Genomic DNA, 15,566 nt, shown 5'->3' with positions numbered 1-15,566 from the left:
TTATCGACTGGATTTGAGAGATTTTTAAAGAAAATTTAAGTGTTATTATTCCGTTGATCAAGTTTTTGGCGCCGTTGCCGGGGACTAAATAGATTTTAATTTGTTTTATTTGATTTTTCTCTATTACAATTTTAATCACTCATTTCCATCTGTGGATTGCAGGATTCTCTTGCAGTACATGCAACACTCAACTGAGGAACTATTGCCTTTTGATTCAGAAATCGAGAGAACTTTTCATAGGAGAATAAGGCAACAACAACAACAAGAAATGGAAGAAGAACATGAATAGGAACAACCAGTTTACAGATCCATGATGGATCTTGCCTTGCCAAACATTGAAGGTGCTAGACCAAGCATCATCCGGTCAACTGTAGCAGCTAATCACTTTGAGATAAAGCCGGCCATTATTCAAATGATTCAGAACACACTTCAATTTGGTGGGAGTGTCATTGATGAACCATATGTACACATCACAAATTTTATGGAAATTTGTGATACATTCAAGATACAGGGAGTTTCTGATGACGTTATTCGGTTGCGTTTATTCCCTTTTTCACTGCGAGACAAGGCGAAAGCATGGCTAACGAATTTACCTGCAGGTTCCATCACAACTTGGGATGATTTGGCGAAGTCTTTCCTCACCAAATACTTTCCACCATCTAAGTCAATGAAGCTGAGAGCTGATATCACAACTTTTTCCCAAGGAGAACAGGAAACGTTTTACGAAGCATGGGAGCGCTACAAGGATCTACTGCGGAGATGTCCACACCACCAATTACCAGAGGGTCTTGTGGTACAAACTTTTTATTATGGTATTTCTCACTCAAATCGTACCATGTTAGATGCAGCTGCAGGTGGAAATCTTCTGCGAAAATCGTCAGAGGATGGCTTTGAATTAATCGAGGAAATGGCATCTAGTAGCTATCATCCTCAATCTGAAAGGGGTGCAGCCCGGAAATCTACTGGAATTCATCAAATTGATGCATTCACATCAGTGGCTGCTCAACTTGAAGTCATGAACAAAAGGATTGAGGAACTAAGCGTGGGAAACTCTGTGATGCGAGTACAAGAAGTGTGGTGTGAAAAATGTGGTGCAGAGCATTTCACGAAAGACTGTCAAACATTTTCTCAACCGGAGGGAGTTATGGCAAGTCACATGGGAAATCAAAATCGCCCAAGGAATGACCCATTTTCGAATTCATACAATCCAGGGTGGAGACAACATCCAAATTTCTCGTGGGGTGGACAGAATAATAAAGCATATGGGAATCAGAACTACAGCAGGCAGCCTCAAGAGGAGAAATCAAGCTTGGAGCAGATGATGCAGAAGTTTATATCATCTACTGAAACCCGCATGCAGAATCAAGATGCATCGATAAAGAATCTGGAGAATCAAATAGGGCAATTGGCCAAATCAATTTCCAGCAGAGATCAGGGTACTTTTTCAAGTGACACTGAGAAGAATCCAAAGGAACAGGTGAAAGCAATTGAATTAAGGAGTGGAAAGACGGTCGATCCTGAACCAAAAAGCGAGAAAGAGCCAGAAACAATTACATTAGAAAAAACTTCAGGCAAGTCGTCTATCTTAACACCCCCACCCACTTCACAATCAAAAATTGTTATGCCACCACCTTTTCCTGCAGCTCTTAAGAAGGCCAAGCTAGACTCTCAGTTTGGTAAATTCTTAAAAGTGTTTAAGAAATTGAATATCAATATACCCTTTGCTGATGCACTGATGCAAATGCCAAGTTATGAGAAATTCTTGAAGGAGATCCTCTCTAACAAGAGGAAATTGGAGGAGCATGCGATGATAAGTCTGACGGAAAACTGATCGGCACTGGTGCAGAATAAAATCCCACTAAAGAAAAAGGATCGAGGGAGTTTCTCTATACCTTGTGTAATTAATGATGTTCAATTTCATAAGGCTTTGTGTGATTTGGGTGCGAGTATAAATCTAATGCCTTACTCTGTGTTTAGGAAATTGAGCTTGGGAGAACCAAAGTCCACCAGAATGTCGTTACAACTGGCGGACAGGTCCATCAAATATCCACGGGGTATAATCGAGGACGTACTTGTAAAAGTGGACAAATTCATCTTCCCCGTGGACTTCGTAGTGTTAGATATGGAAGAGGATTTGGACATGCCACTTATTTTGGGTAGACCTTTCCTGGCAACAGGAAATGCACTAATATATGTCTAGAAGGGAGAGTTGCTTTTGAGAGTGGGAGAAGAGAAAATTTCGTTTGATGTTTTTAATGATTTAAAATTTTCTCAGAATAATGAAGAATGTTTTCAACTAGATGTAGTGGATTCACTGTTATTTGATTATGTGCAGGATACTTTTCAGGAACCATTAGAAACTGCACTTATATCTGAGCATGTGGACGATTTCAGTGATGAAATTGAAGGGATGACTGCATATTTGAATGACAACCAGTCATGGAGAAGAGGTGGAAAGCTTAGACTTGAAGATCTTGGCAACCGGAAGGATTTAGTCCTTCAGAAACCAAGCATTGAAGAACCACCCACTTTGGAATTGAAAACATTGTCTATCCATCTCAAATATGTATTTTTAGGTGAGAATGATAATTTACCTGTCATAATTTCTTCTTTTTTGACAGGTGAGATGGAGGCCAGACTAATGGATGTGCTCAAAAATCACAAGAGTGTATTTGCTTGGAAAGTGGCAGATATCAAAGGAATAAATCCGTCCATATGCATGCACAAGATCTTAATGGAAGAGAGCATCAACCCATTAGTCCAACCACAGAGGAGACTAAACCCGAAGATGCAGGAAGTTGTAAAAGCTGAGACGATCAAACTGTTGGACGCAGGTATCATTTATCCTATTTCTGATAGTCCATGGGTGAGTCCAGTGCAGTGTGTACCAAAGAAAGGGGGGATAACTGTCATAAAGAATGAGAATAATGAATTAATACCTACTAGGACAGTTACAGGTTGGCGTGTGTGCATAGACTATAGAAAATTAAATGACGCGACCCGTAAGGATCATTTTCCTCTCCCGTTCATTGATCAAATGCTAGAGAGATTGGCTGGGTATGAGTTTTACTATTTTTTAGATGGGTACTCAGGATACAATCAAATAGCAATTGCACCTGAAGACCAGGATAAAACGACTTTCACTTGCCCATACGGTACGTTTGCCTATAGACGTATGCCTTTCCGATTGTGTAACGCTCCTGCTACTTTTCAGAGATGCATGACTGCCATTTTTCATGATATGATCGAAATTTTTTTAGAAATTTTCATGGATGATTTCTCTATTTTCGGTAAATCTTTTGATGCATGTCTGCATAACTTGAATTCTGTTTTAATGAGATACGAGGAGACAAATTTGGTGCTGAACTGGGAGAAGTGTCATTTCATGGTGACAGAAGGTATAGTTTTGGGTCACCGAATTTCTGAACAGGGGATTGAGGTGGACAGGGCCAAGGTGCATGTTATTCAAAATTTTCCGCCACCCACGACAGTCAAGGGAGTTAGAAGTTTCTTAGGACATGCTGGTTTTTATCGGCGATTTATTAAGGACTTTTCAAAAATTTCCAAACCTCTGTCTTCTTTGCTAATGAAAGATGCCCTTTTTTATTTTGATTCAAATTGTTTGCAGGCCTTTGAGGTGTTGAGAGAAAGACTGGTTACTGCGCCAGTACTGACATCGCCAAACTGGGATCTTCCATTTGAGGTAATGTGCGATGCCAGTGACTCTGCTGTTGGTGCGGTACTCAGCCAACGAATAGACAAGGTATTCCGAACTATCTACTACGCTAGTAAGACTCTTAATGAAGCTCAGCTAAATTATGCCACCACTGAAAAGGAGTTGTTAGCTGTAGTATTTGCACTGGACAAATTTCATTCGTACCTTGTACTTTCAAAAATCACAGTTTACACGGATCACTCTGCTATTAAGCACTTGTTGGCAAAGAAAGATGCAAAACCTAGACTGATTAGGTGGATCTTACTTTTGCAAGAATTTGATTTAGAGATCAGGGATAAGAAAGGTGTTGAAAACGTAGTAGCTGATCATCTGTCTAGATTAGAATGCATTCCTGATGATGCACAAAACGAATTAGAGGACATAGATGATTGGTTCCCTGATGAAAAACTTTTCTCCATAGAGAGTTCACCATGGTATGCACATTTTGCTAATTTTCTGGTCACAAGCACACTCCCACATAATCTATCTTTCCATCAGAAGAAAAAAAATTTATCGGATGTCAAGCACTACTTTTGGGAGGAACCATTTTTTTTTAAAATATGTGCTGACTCAATGATTCGGAGATGTGTGGCGGTAGGAGAAATGCAAAGTATCCTCAGTCATTGTCATGATCGTGAGGTAGGTGGCCATGCTGGGCCAATCAAGACTGCAGCAAAGGTACTTGAATGTGGGTTATATTGGCTCAACCTTTTTAAGGATGCGCGCTTGTTTGTCTTAGCTTGTGATAGATGTCAGCGGACAGGTAATATCTCTAACCGAAATGAAATGCCTTTACATAATATCATTGAGTGTGAGATATTTGATGTTTGGGGAATCGACTTTATGGGACCATTTCCACTTTCTTTGACAAAAAAATACATTTTGGTCGCAGTCGATTATGTTTCAAAATGGGTAGAGGCCGAAGCTTTTGCAACAAATGATGCATAGGTTGTACTGAAATTTTTGAAGAAAAACATTTTTAATCGGTTTGGTACACCCCGTGCAATAATTAGTGATGGTGGCACCCACTTTTGCAATAAAATTTTTGACAAACTCTTAAAGAAATATGGTGTCAAGCATAAAGTCTCTACCCCATATCATCCCCAGACCAGTGGCCAAGTGGAAGTATCAAATCGAGAGTTCAAACAGATTTTGGAGAAAAGTGTGAGTACTAATCGGAAGGATTGGGCACTTCGACTTGATGATGCCTTATGGGCCTATAGGACAGCATTTAAAACACCTATAGGCACCTCCCCTTATAGATTGTTGTTTGGAAAGGCATGCCATTTACCTGTTGAATTAGAGCATAGAGCATATTGGGCTATTAAGACTCTAAACTATGAATTTGCTGCTGCAGGTGAAAAAAGATTGCTAGAGCTTAATCAACTAGAGGAATTCCGCGATAGTGCATATGACATGGCGGTTTTGTACAAGGAACGAACCAAGAGAATACATGAAAGGCGCATTCGACAGCGGGACTTCAAGGAAGGAGATGCTGTGTTGCTGTTTAACTCCCGGTTAAGACTATTTCCCGGAAAACTAAAGTCTAGATGGTCTGGGCCCTATAAAATCACAAGGGTGTACCCATCGGGGGCCATAGAGATCAAAGATGCCCGTAACGAGTCGTTCATGGTCAATGCTCAAAGGTTAAAACACTATGTGGGGGGTGATGTGGATTCCATGCCAGTCATCACCACATTGACTGACCAAGACTAGTTTGGGGAGGATGAAAAGTCAAGCTCTCGACTTTAAATTGAGAACTACATTCTACCTTTTTCTTTTATTTATATGCATTTTTGTTCATTTTAGTAAGTGTTAGAACTTTTTAAGTTAATTCCTTTTATTTCTCGAGTTTGAGTACTGTCTCTGAAAAATTTTCAAAACGAGGGGGTGAGCTCGCGCGGCAGTTTTCTACCGCCCGCGCACCCAAACCCACTGTCTCAAAATTTTTTAAAAAAGGGGTGTGCGCCCGCACGGCACTTTCCTACTGCGCGAGTGCATCGCGCAGACTCAGATTTTAAATGCCCGATCCCCTTCTTTCTTTCTTTACTTCCCCTTCCTTTTTTCCTTCTAACCCTAATCCCTCCCGCCGCCATCTCTCTCTCTCATTCTATTACTATATTTCTTCTCTCAATTTCATAGGTTCAGCACTCAATTTCTCATCTTTATTGACATGGCACCCAAGAAACAGAAGTTTGCTACCTCTAGGGCCAACCCATCATTTCGGAAGAAGCCAAGGCGAGGTATGAGGAGGCCAAGGCTGCAAGGAATCCAATTGAAGAGAGGGGAATCGATCTCTCTGAAAGCCGCACCGCCTCCCTTGGCATCGTGGCTCGAGGATGGGCCGAGTTTTGCCGCCAACCACTTGCGGCGTTAGTCCCGCTGGTCCGTGAATTTTATGCCAACGCCGCTGAGCGTACCGATAGCACAACTTTCGTGCGGGGTAAGATGGTTTCCTTTAGTCCCACTGCTATTAATGAATTATTGAAAACTACGGATGTAGATGATAGCCAATTTTAGGCATTTAAGGCTAACCCGGATTATAATGAAATCTCGAATGTCCTGTGCTATGATGGCAATGTGTGGAAGGATTCGGTAAAATTTATATCTTTTAAGGAAAAATATTTGCGGCTGGAACCGGCCTTGTGGTATGCTTTTCTGACTCACAGGTTGATGCCGGTGTCCCACACCCATGATGTCACAATGAGCAGAGCGGTGCTGCTTTATGCCCTGCACAAGCAATGGCCGCTTAATGTTGGACGAATTATCAACCGAGAGTTGTACACGTCCATTCGCATGTCCAACATTTCAATTTTTTTTCCGACCATTGTTTCTTTACTGTGTGTGCAAGCTGGTGTCCCATACAGGGACGACGAAGAATGGTTGCACCCAATGCAGGCAGTGGATAACACAATTTTGAAAGCAAAACATTCATTCCGCCTCCGAGAGTTTCAACCTCCTAGCCAGGCCAGCTCTGGACCCGGTCAATCATCAAGGAATGTGCTTAAGCCACCCCCTGCTCGCCGTACCATGAATGACACATTAAGCGAGATTTTGGCTTGGGTGCAACACATGGAAAAATGCCAAGAGGTGAACGCCGCCCACAATGAATCCACCAACGCCATGATGCGAGGACTGCTCGCAAATGCTGGGATGGACCCTGCCTCTTATCCAGTACCACCGCCATATCCTCCACCGTTCCAATTCCAATATGCTCCACCGGTTCGGGATCTGCCTGAAGATCTTGATGAGGAAGAGTCTGATTAGTACCAGGGGAGTTTTTAGTGCTTTTTGGTTTTACTTTTCTTTTGTTTGTTTTTTAGGTGTGGTGGTGTTAAGTAGCATTGGGGACAATGATCGTCTTTAGTTTGGGGAGGTTGTGTTGTCTTTTGTGTTTTCATTTTGTGCTCTTATTTTTGTTCGTTCGAGTCGTTTGTACTGTGGTTGCAAGTGTTGTGAATGAAAATCAAAAAAGCCAATGATGAAGAAAAAATTATATTACCGTTTTTTTGCTTAAGTCCATGACTATCTTCTTTATTTGACAAATCGTCTTGAACTAGTATAACCAAGTCGATGAATAGGTCTCAAAACACTCTGTGAGGTGTACTTCAATCTGAATTCGAAACATACAAACTTGTATATGATTGAGGCAATTTATTTGATCTTTGGGCTTAAATTTTTTTTTTTCGTGAATTACCCTAGATGCCAAGTTGAACCTTCACGTTTACATGAGCACGAAAGGTGCATGATCTTATTTTTGTTTTGGTGTAATCATCACTTACCAGTGATGATTTTTTGTGCTGCACTAATTGAGATCTGTTTGAGTTGACTGTGAATTGAAATGTGTCTAGAACAAGTTCGAACACCCCTCGAGGCGCAATACGGGTATACTGTGACTTAGGAGTGATATAGGCAATTCTTTCTGAATTTCGTTTGTGCCTTTCAAGCCACCCTTGATTTATTATGTCCCTAGTACCTAATTCGAGCTTAATAAAAAAAAATGAATGGAATACGTGAAAACGTGTGGTAAACCCCATTCGACATTATTTAATATCCTACAACTACTACCCATAGCTTAAACACTCATTCCTACCTTGTGGGGAGTAAATTGAATGTAGATTATTTCTAAAGGTGCTCGAATTGCATAATGTGAAAAAGGAAATAGTGTGAATGCTGACTCAAAACAAAAGTGTAGTTGAAAACAAGAAAGAAAAAATTGTGGTGAACGAGAAAAAGTGTTGTTGGTAGAAGGCAAGTGAAGAAAATTTCTGGAGATCAATGAAGTGAAAAGAGATGATGAATGTGAATAGAAAGAAGTGGAATTGAGAAAATAGATCATCGATTACTCCCTCTTTGAATTCTTTTCCTTCATTTGGAGCCATTAACCTAGCCTGACATTATAAGCCGGATAAGACCTATTGACCGAGTCACAGTCGCCCAATATACTAGTGGAGAGGGGTTGTAAGAATTTTGCTTATGGACTATTGATAGACACAGTTAATGAATATGGATTCTTGATTAAAACAAACACACACTATTTTTCATTGAGTTATACCAGTCAGTAGAGTGTGTATCATTGAATACTCCCAAAGTCTTGATCCTATTATAACTGAAAAAGTCCTTATGATCCTAGAATCTGTGAATTGAATTCGGAGTAGAGTATTCCAAAAACGGACTTGCGAGATTTTGAAGTTTGCAAGGTTTGCGAGTTAAATTTTTTTTTTTAGGTCAGCATATATGGATATGATTGGACTGTTTTTCTTTTGGAAGAAATTCTGAGGCTTGATGAGATTGATTTTACTTACTTGTTTTGTCGTTTTGTAGTGTCTGCTTGTTAGTTGTCACCTCTTTTGTTCGAGGGCGAACAAAAGGTTAGTTTGGGGAGGTTGATAGGAGTCGTTTTTGTGCGTTATTTTTTCTTGTTTTGTGTTTGTTTTGCATTAGTTTCGTTTTCGTTGTGTCTGTTTTTACCATTCTTGTTTCGTTTATTGTTTTAAAGTTTTTTTTTTGTAGTCACTCCTCTGGTTTATTTATTTTTATTGCAGAAAATCACCAAGAAATGCTGATACTTGGTGAGAAGGTGATGCACAATTGAGGCGGCGAGGATAGCGCAAGAAAAAAAAACATTTCTGGAAAAAGACGAGGCACCCACGTGGCAATTTTCTACCGCGCGGGCGCAACCACGAACTTGGGAAACAGGAGTAGCCAAATTTTCAGGCGCCCGCGCGGTAATTTTCTACCGCTCGGGCGCGATGTGCTGACGTGAAATTTTATTTTATTTTTAGAAAGTTTATTTCGGGAAGGATTCTTGGGGGACTTTAAATACAATTCTTTTTTTAGTTTTTGAGGGGATAGACGGACGCACATCAGGAGGCAGACGACGGCTGAGCAATTCAAGATTTCTCTTCTCCGTTGGGAGTTTTTCTTTTCTTCTCTTCTGAATTTTTATGTTAAACACTTTTGAGATTGAATTTTTGTAATGAATTCCAGTAGCTAAGTTTTTATTTTGTTGGAATCGAGGGGATCCTAACCCCGAAACACTGTAGTGTGATTGAATCACCGGACGTATTGAGATTTGATTTATGTTTATAATTGATTGTATCATGTTTTTCTTTCTATGTTGATGATTAGCTACCCTTAACATAGATTCGTAAATTGTAAATTGCTATCGAGAGATAGGTTCCTAATTAGGACGAATGATAGAATCCATGGACTTAAAATATGCATAGAGATATGGTATTTAGTACATGTTGATAGCCATAGACCACCATGTTGAAAGTTGTAGAATTCATAGAACGCAAAGCAATCAGTCATGATAAATAATTAAAGAGATTTAATTATTTCACTGATTTGATTAGTTTGACATCACCTCGAGAGAGAGTGTCAATGTTACAGGAATTTCTGTCAAATTTATAAGAATAAATTAAATTCCAATTGTCAAGTTCAATTAGGGGAAAGGTGAACCGAAATTCCAACAAAATCATTTTGAATTGGTGTTCTTCAGTCTGAGAATTGATTGTTTGGTTGTGAAATCCACTTTTATTTACGTTGAGTTCTTAATTAATTTTAAATGTTAGATAATTCCAAAATCAAATTTGAGATACTTTGTGTAGTTGAAAATCAACGAGACAAATTACTATTGTTAGTCCCTGAGGACGATACTCGTACTCAATACATTTTATTATAACTTGAATTGTGCACTTGCGATTATTATCGACTGGATTTGAGAGATTTTTAAAGAAAATTTAAGTGTTAGTATTCCGTTGATCATGCATAATCATACTTGGGAGTTGGTTGATCTCCCTCCGGGATGTAAACCTTTGGGATCCAAGTGGATCCTTAAAAGAAAATACAAAAAATATGGATCTATAGATAAAAATAAATCTCGCTTAGTGGTTCAAGGTTTCAGACAAATAGAGGGATATGATTTCTTCGACACGTACTCTCTGGTTTCTAAAATAACATACATTCGTGTTATCATAGCCATTGTTGCATTGCATGATCTTGAGATTCACCAAATGGATGTCAAAACCGTATTTTTGAATCGAGAGTTGGAAGAAGAAATATATATAAAACAACCAAAAGGGTTCATTGTACCCGGAAAAGAACAAAAGGTGTGTAAACTTGTTAAGTCATTGTATGGACTCAAACAAGCACCTAAGCAGTGACATCAAAAGTTTGACACTGTCATGTTGTCAAATGGTTTCAAAATCAATGAATGTGACAAATGTGTATATATTAAAGGAACAACAAATTCATATGTAATTGTTTGTCTTTATGTAGATGACATGTTAATTATGGGAAGCAACCATGAATTGATTGTGAAAACAACGAAAATGTTGAGCCAACATTTTGACATGAAGGATTTGGGACTGTGTGATATTATCCTAGGGAGTAAAATCTCTAGAACACCTAGTGGAATTATTTTATCACAAACCCATTATGTAGAAAAGGTTCTTGAACGATTTAATGCCACAAATCGTCCTCCGACTAGAACACCTACGGAATTGGGTACACATTTAGCCAAAAATAGAGGAGAACCTGTTTCATAACTGGAATATGCAAGGGTAATAGGAAGTTTAATGTACTTAACTAACTATACCCGTACTGATCTTGCATATACAGTAAATAAACTTAGTTGATTCACAAGTAATCCAAGTGAGGATCATTGGAAAGCATTAATGAGAGTGCTTGGATATTTGAAATACACTTCAAGTAATGGAATAGTGTATACAAAATATCCTGCGGTCCTAAAAAGATATTGTGATTCCAATTGGATTTCTGACACGAAAGACTCCAAGTCTACTAGTGGATATGTATTCACAATTGCTGGAGGAGCGGTGTCATGGAGATCTTCTAAACAAACATGTATCGCTCGGTCGACTATGGAATCCGAGTTTATTGCTTTAGATAAAGCTGGAGAAAAAGCCGAATGGCTTCGAAACCTTTTAGAAGATATTCCTTGTTGGAATAAACCAGTGTCTTCCATTACAATTCATAGTGAAAGTTAGTCAGCAATCGGAAGAGCAAAAATTAGTATGTACAACGGTAAATCTTGACATATTCGTCGGAGACACAATACCATAAGGCAATTGATTTCGAATGGGGTTATTTCGGTTGACTATGTAAAGTCAAAGAAAAACCTAGTGGATCCCTTACTAAGAGTATAAATAGAGATCAAATGTAAAAATTAGTACGAGGAATGAGATTAAAATCCACAAAATAAAATATTTATAGCGGTAACCCAACCTTGAGAATTGGAGATCCAAAAACCTTGGTTCAATGGGACAACTAAGTTATAAATATTAGTTTGAGTACATGGAATCGTTACTCACTCATTCCTATAACATCCAAGTAGAAATGACCTGCAACATATGGTGATGTTAAGTTTTTTTTTAATGATTCCTATACCTATAAGGCATAGTAAAGCAGGATACTCTAGATAAGAGATCACCTATATAAGTGCAAAGTATTGGCCACTATGATTGAAACGCTTATGAATCTAATATATGATTCAGGGCCGAAATGGACACAATGTGAGAACAAAATATGTTAAAATTTTTTTATGTAAATACTATTGACTTAGTTTACATAAATGGTTGACTAGTTCAAGACATCGCGTCATTATGCAACTAGTAAATCCTATAGTATATTACTAAGGTAGGTTCAAAGCCACAAGCTACCTATCCTGATGTAACAATAACTTATAAAAAAAACTTTCGAGTGAGAATGCTAAAGTGCGTAAAATTCATTCATGTAGGGGATTGTTGGAAAAATTGTGAATGAATTGTGGGGAGGAGAAAGAGCTTGTACCACATTGGAAGAATTCCAATGTGTTTCTCTCCTTAAATAATCCAACTTTTTTATTATGGGATTGGGCCCTTAGGGCACCAGATATTTTGTAAAAAGGAAAGACGCTAGTCGATGCAACAAACTCACACGCGTGCGCGCGGCCGGCTGGCTCAGCTCCACCCAAGAGGCGTACGGGCCTCCAAAGCAGGCGAAAAACCTGCCGCTCGGCGGCACAATTTTTTCGCTCGAGCGAGCAACAATCTACATGCGGGCCAGAAGTTTTTCCGCTCGAGCAGTAAAAATTTACCGCTTGAGCGAGCATCCGAAGAATGTTGGGCAGAGTGTTTGCCGCTCGAGCGGCATAAAATTACCGCTCAAGCGAGCCGTCTGCTTTTCCGAAAAGATGTGTCTCTTTTTGGGATTTTTCTGTCATAGGTTGCATCCTTAGATCAAAAGACGGGTTCTTTGGACTTTAGTCTATATATATGACTGGTTATAACGCAGAAAAGATATACTTTGATATCTGATAACATAAAACGTCAGATTTATGATTCTCTGCATATTATCCCCACTCTCTCAAAAGAAAGTTCTGCTTATTTTCGTTCGTTCAAGTTCGAGATATTTGTAGTGCTGCTATATCTCGTTCATGAATCGTTGTATCTTAGAGATTATTGCCGTCAAAGTTTAGCACTATTAACAGGCAATTTCGTCTTCTTGATAGAGAGAATCTCTCGCCTCAACTAGTCTCAAAGTTGTTGTGTTGTTGTTGTTCAAGTTGTTCAGAATTCGAAGTACTTCCTCCAAATAGTAGTTTTAGAATTTTGCAACAAAGAGTAATTAACAATTATGTTAACAACATGGTTCGATTCTCGTCCTACATTTAAATTATTTCTTATTAATATATTTTGTATTTTTCGAGAGATCTTGGTCCAGTCCCCCTCTCTTGTAATTTCTTTTTTATCTGGAATACACGGGTAGGGGTCCGCCTAATACCCCACCACAAAAGGCGGATTTTATTAAAAAAAATTATTTTACCAAATAAATTAAGTATATAATGACAATCATGGTATCATATCATGGTGATGGAGATATAATTTAGAAACAATATTATTCTGTCAAAAATAATATTTCTTTTCCTAAAAAGTTATGAAAATATTAGGGATCTCAAAGGTTCATGTAAAAAATAAAAGAATAATCTTCACATAAAAACAAGCAATAACATCGATTAATGTGGGAGAATATAAACAAATAAATGCATTCAAAAAAATTTCTAGTATAGTATGCAAATATAAAAGTGTATAAAATAAAATGTATTTTTAATTTGCATTTAGTCAATATTCTTCAAGAATATTGGTAAACTTAAGATCTTGGATAATATTTTTCAGGAATATTGATAAATCTTAAATAATTATATTGTATCCATATATCTATCGAGATTATCAATCAATATAAAAATATGCGGGCTACTTCAAGAACATCAACATAAAATTAAAATTTGTGATTGTTCAGGAGCATCAATATGAAAATAAAATTTGTGCTACTTCGAGAACATCGATATTAAATCTAAATATTGTGTTACTTCAGAAGCATAAATATAAAACTAAAATTATTGACATAAGATAAAATTTGTGCTATTTCGATAGCATCAATATGAAATATAGATATCGTGCTTCATCGAAAGCATCCATACAAAAATACGAATAAAAATTATTTATGAGTTCTAACTTGAAGAGCACTCGAGCTGATAACAGTTAAAAATTTAGTAGAGAAAAGAAAAGAAGAGAATGAAAGAAGAGAGAAAAGAATTATTTTTTAAAAAAAGATGAGTATATTTTATTTCAATTAAACACTTTTATAAGTTAAAAAAATTAATTTATAAATGTTAACAATTGAACTTGGACCTAACTCATCCCAAAAGGTAGTTCAATGAGAGAGGTTTGTCTTTATCTATATATTAATATCCCTGGATATTTAGCCAAACGATGAGGGACACAACTAACACACCAACACACCCTTCTCACGTTCCAGAGACATTAACAGGTGGTCCAACTATGGGACGGGTGACCCAACTATGGAGGGTCCAACACGTACGATGGGATTGGTCTCTGATACCATGTTATGAAATGAACTTGAACCTAACTCAACCTTAAAAGCCAGTTCAAGGTGGGGTGTAAGGTCCAAAAGTTCACTAGTTCACTCATGATATTTTTTTTTAAAAAAGGATTTTTATTGTTGTTAGAACCTAAGGGGGGGGGGGGGGGGGGATTTAGGTTCTATTGGCAACTTTACCAATTTAAAGCGATTATGCCAATACGCAAGCGAAAGACTTAAAGAAATCAAAAATAAATGTATAATGTAAATAAAAAAGAAAAAGGGATAAGAGATGTTTATTAAAGTTCGACGATAAATCGTCTACGTCTCCCCTTCTTTGTTAAGGTCGATTAACCAAGGATCCACTAGCACTTCGAACGTCTTGGCCTTGATGGCACCAAGGATATCCGTACAACTCAACACGATCAACGCGCCGATACAACTCAATACACTTGGCCTTAAGGGCTCCAAGGATAGCCTCAATAATCACACAACACACTTGACTTCACACTCAAGTGTTTACAATGATCGCACAACCAACTCACAAATGATTTTTACAAACAACTCTCGATTTTTGAGCGAATATATTGTATAACTCTTGATAGAACACTTTGAATGAGAGGAGATGCTTACAAGAGATGAGAGTGAATTGGATGTCTTCAAATGGCTTAGAATGGCCTCTATTTATAGTTGCAATTTGGTTTCTATCGGAGCTTCCGGTACTGCATCGGAACTTCCGTTGTTGAGCATATTTAAATTTAAAAAACTTGCCGCCAGCTGAGATCGGAACTTTCGGTACTGCATCGGAGCTTCCGTTGCTGCTACATTATTTTTTTTTCGGCCAACAGATCTCGAACACATCCCTTGATTTCTGGTGCCTATCGGAGCTTCCGTTGTGCATGCTTCCGGTCTGCTTCCGTTCTTCAGTATAGCGGAGCTTCCGTTGTGCTGTAGTAAGGCAACTCCAAAATTTTTATTTTATCTCAAAAAATATATCCAAATACTTGCATAATATATCTTCAAATTAATTAATTTTAATTCCTGCAATTTTCTCACTTGAAATCGTTAGAAATATTTAATCTAGTTTTGTAGTCATCAAAACAAAAATAAATGGGACATGTTAATGGATTAAAAACATTAATCTCAATATACGAGATTTATATGCGTTTAAGGCGTAACAATCTTCCACTTTTTTATGATCACAAAACTTGGTTAAATGAGATAAATAAATATGCATTAAATAAGAATGGCATAAAAAAAAACTCCCCCTTAATTAAACAATTAAGAGTTTTTAATGCATTCAATTATCAAATTTTTTATTATTTAACCAATATATTTTTCCCCCTTTTTGAGATAATAAAAATGACAAATAAATAAAGAGAAAATAAAAGACAATAATAGTTTCATTAAACAATTGAAAATTACATTAAAAATAAATACTACAATTTAAATGCAAAGATATAAAAAT

The 15,566-nt window shown here is 37.7% G+C and overlaps 2 protein-coding genes and 1 non-coding gene across 3 annotated transcripts; 2 read left to right on the top strand and 1 right to left on the bottom strand.

The window, feature by feature from the left end:
* The first annotated feature begins 313 nt into the window (after positions 1 to 313).
* LOC140879320 (uncharacterized) lies at positions 314 to 1,831 on the top strand. The gene has a single exon (XM_073282995.1). The coding sequence runs from the start codon at positions 314 to 316 to the stop codon at positions 1,829 to 1,831; it is 1,518 nt and encodes a 505-aa protein (XP_073139096.1).
* LOC140885841 (small nucleolar RNA R71) lies at positions 671 to 777 on the bottom strand. The gene has a single exon (XR_012151254.1). It is a non-coding gene; the product is annotated as a small nucleolar RNA R71 (small nucleolar RNA).
* Positions 1,832 to 2,011: 180 nt separating the features above from the next.
* Positions 2,012 to 6,235, top strand: LOC140879319 (uncharacterized). Its single transcript, XM_073282994.1, has 8 exons — positions 2,012 to 2,170; positions 2,336 to 2,576; positions 2,622 to 2,957; positions 3,093 to 3,155; positions 3,396 to 3,454; positions 3,629 to 4,149; positions 4,939 to 5,401; positions 5,924 to 6,235. The coding sequence occupies exons 1-8, from the start codon at positions 2,012 to 2,014 to the stop codon at positions 6,233 to 6,235; spliced, it is 2,154 nt and encodes a 717-aa protein (XP_073139095.1).
* The last annotated feature ends 9,331 nt before the right edge of the window (positions 6,236 to 15,566 follow it).

This window comes from Henckelia pumila, chromosome 2, assembly GCF_033568475.1.
Source record: "Henckelia pumila isolate YLH828 chromosome 2, ASM3356847v2, whole genome shotgun sequence".
Taxonomy (NCBI): Eukaryota; Viridiplantae; Streptophyta; class Magnoliopsida; order Lamiales; family Gesneriaceae; genus Henckelia; species Henckelia pumila.
Note: the sequence above shows the minus strand (reverse complement) of the source record. Positions and strands in the feature narration are given on the sequence as shown.

Excerpts from the sequence above, each read along its gene's own strand:
- LOC140879320 (XM_073282995.1), top strand. The coding sequence starts at position 314 with ATGGATCTTGCCTTGCCAAACATTGAAGGTGCTAGACCAAGCATCATC.
- LOC140879319 (XM_073282994.1), top strand. The coding sequence starts at position 2,012 with ATGTCGTTACAACTGGCGGACAGGTCCATCAAATATCCACGGGGTATA. Across the intron at positions 2,577-2,621 it reads TCTCAAATATGTATTTTTAG|GTGAGATGGAGGCCAGACTA; the intron begins GTGAGAATGATA and ends CTTTTTTGACAG. Across the intron at positions 3,156-3,395 it reads GACTTTCACTTGCCCATACG|AAGGTATAGTTTTGGGTCAC; the intron begins GTACGTTTGCCT and ends TCATGGTGACAG.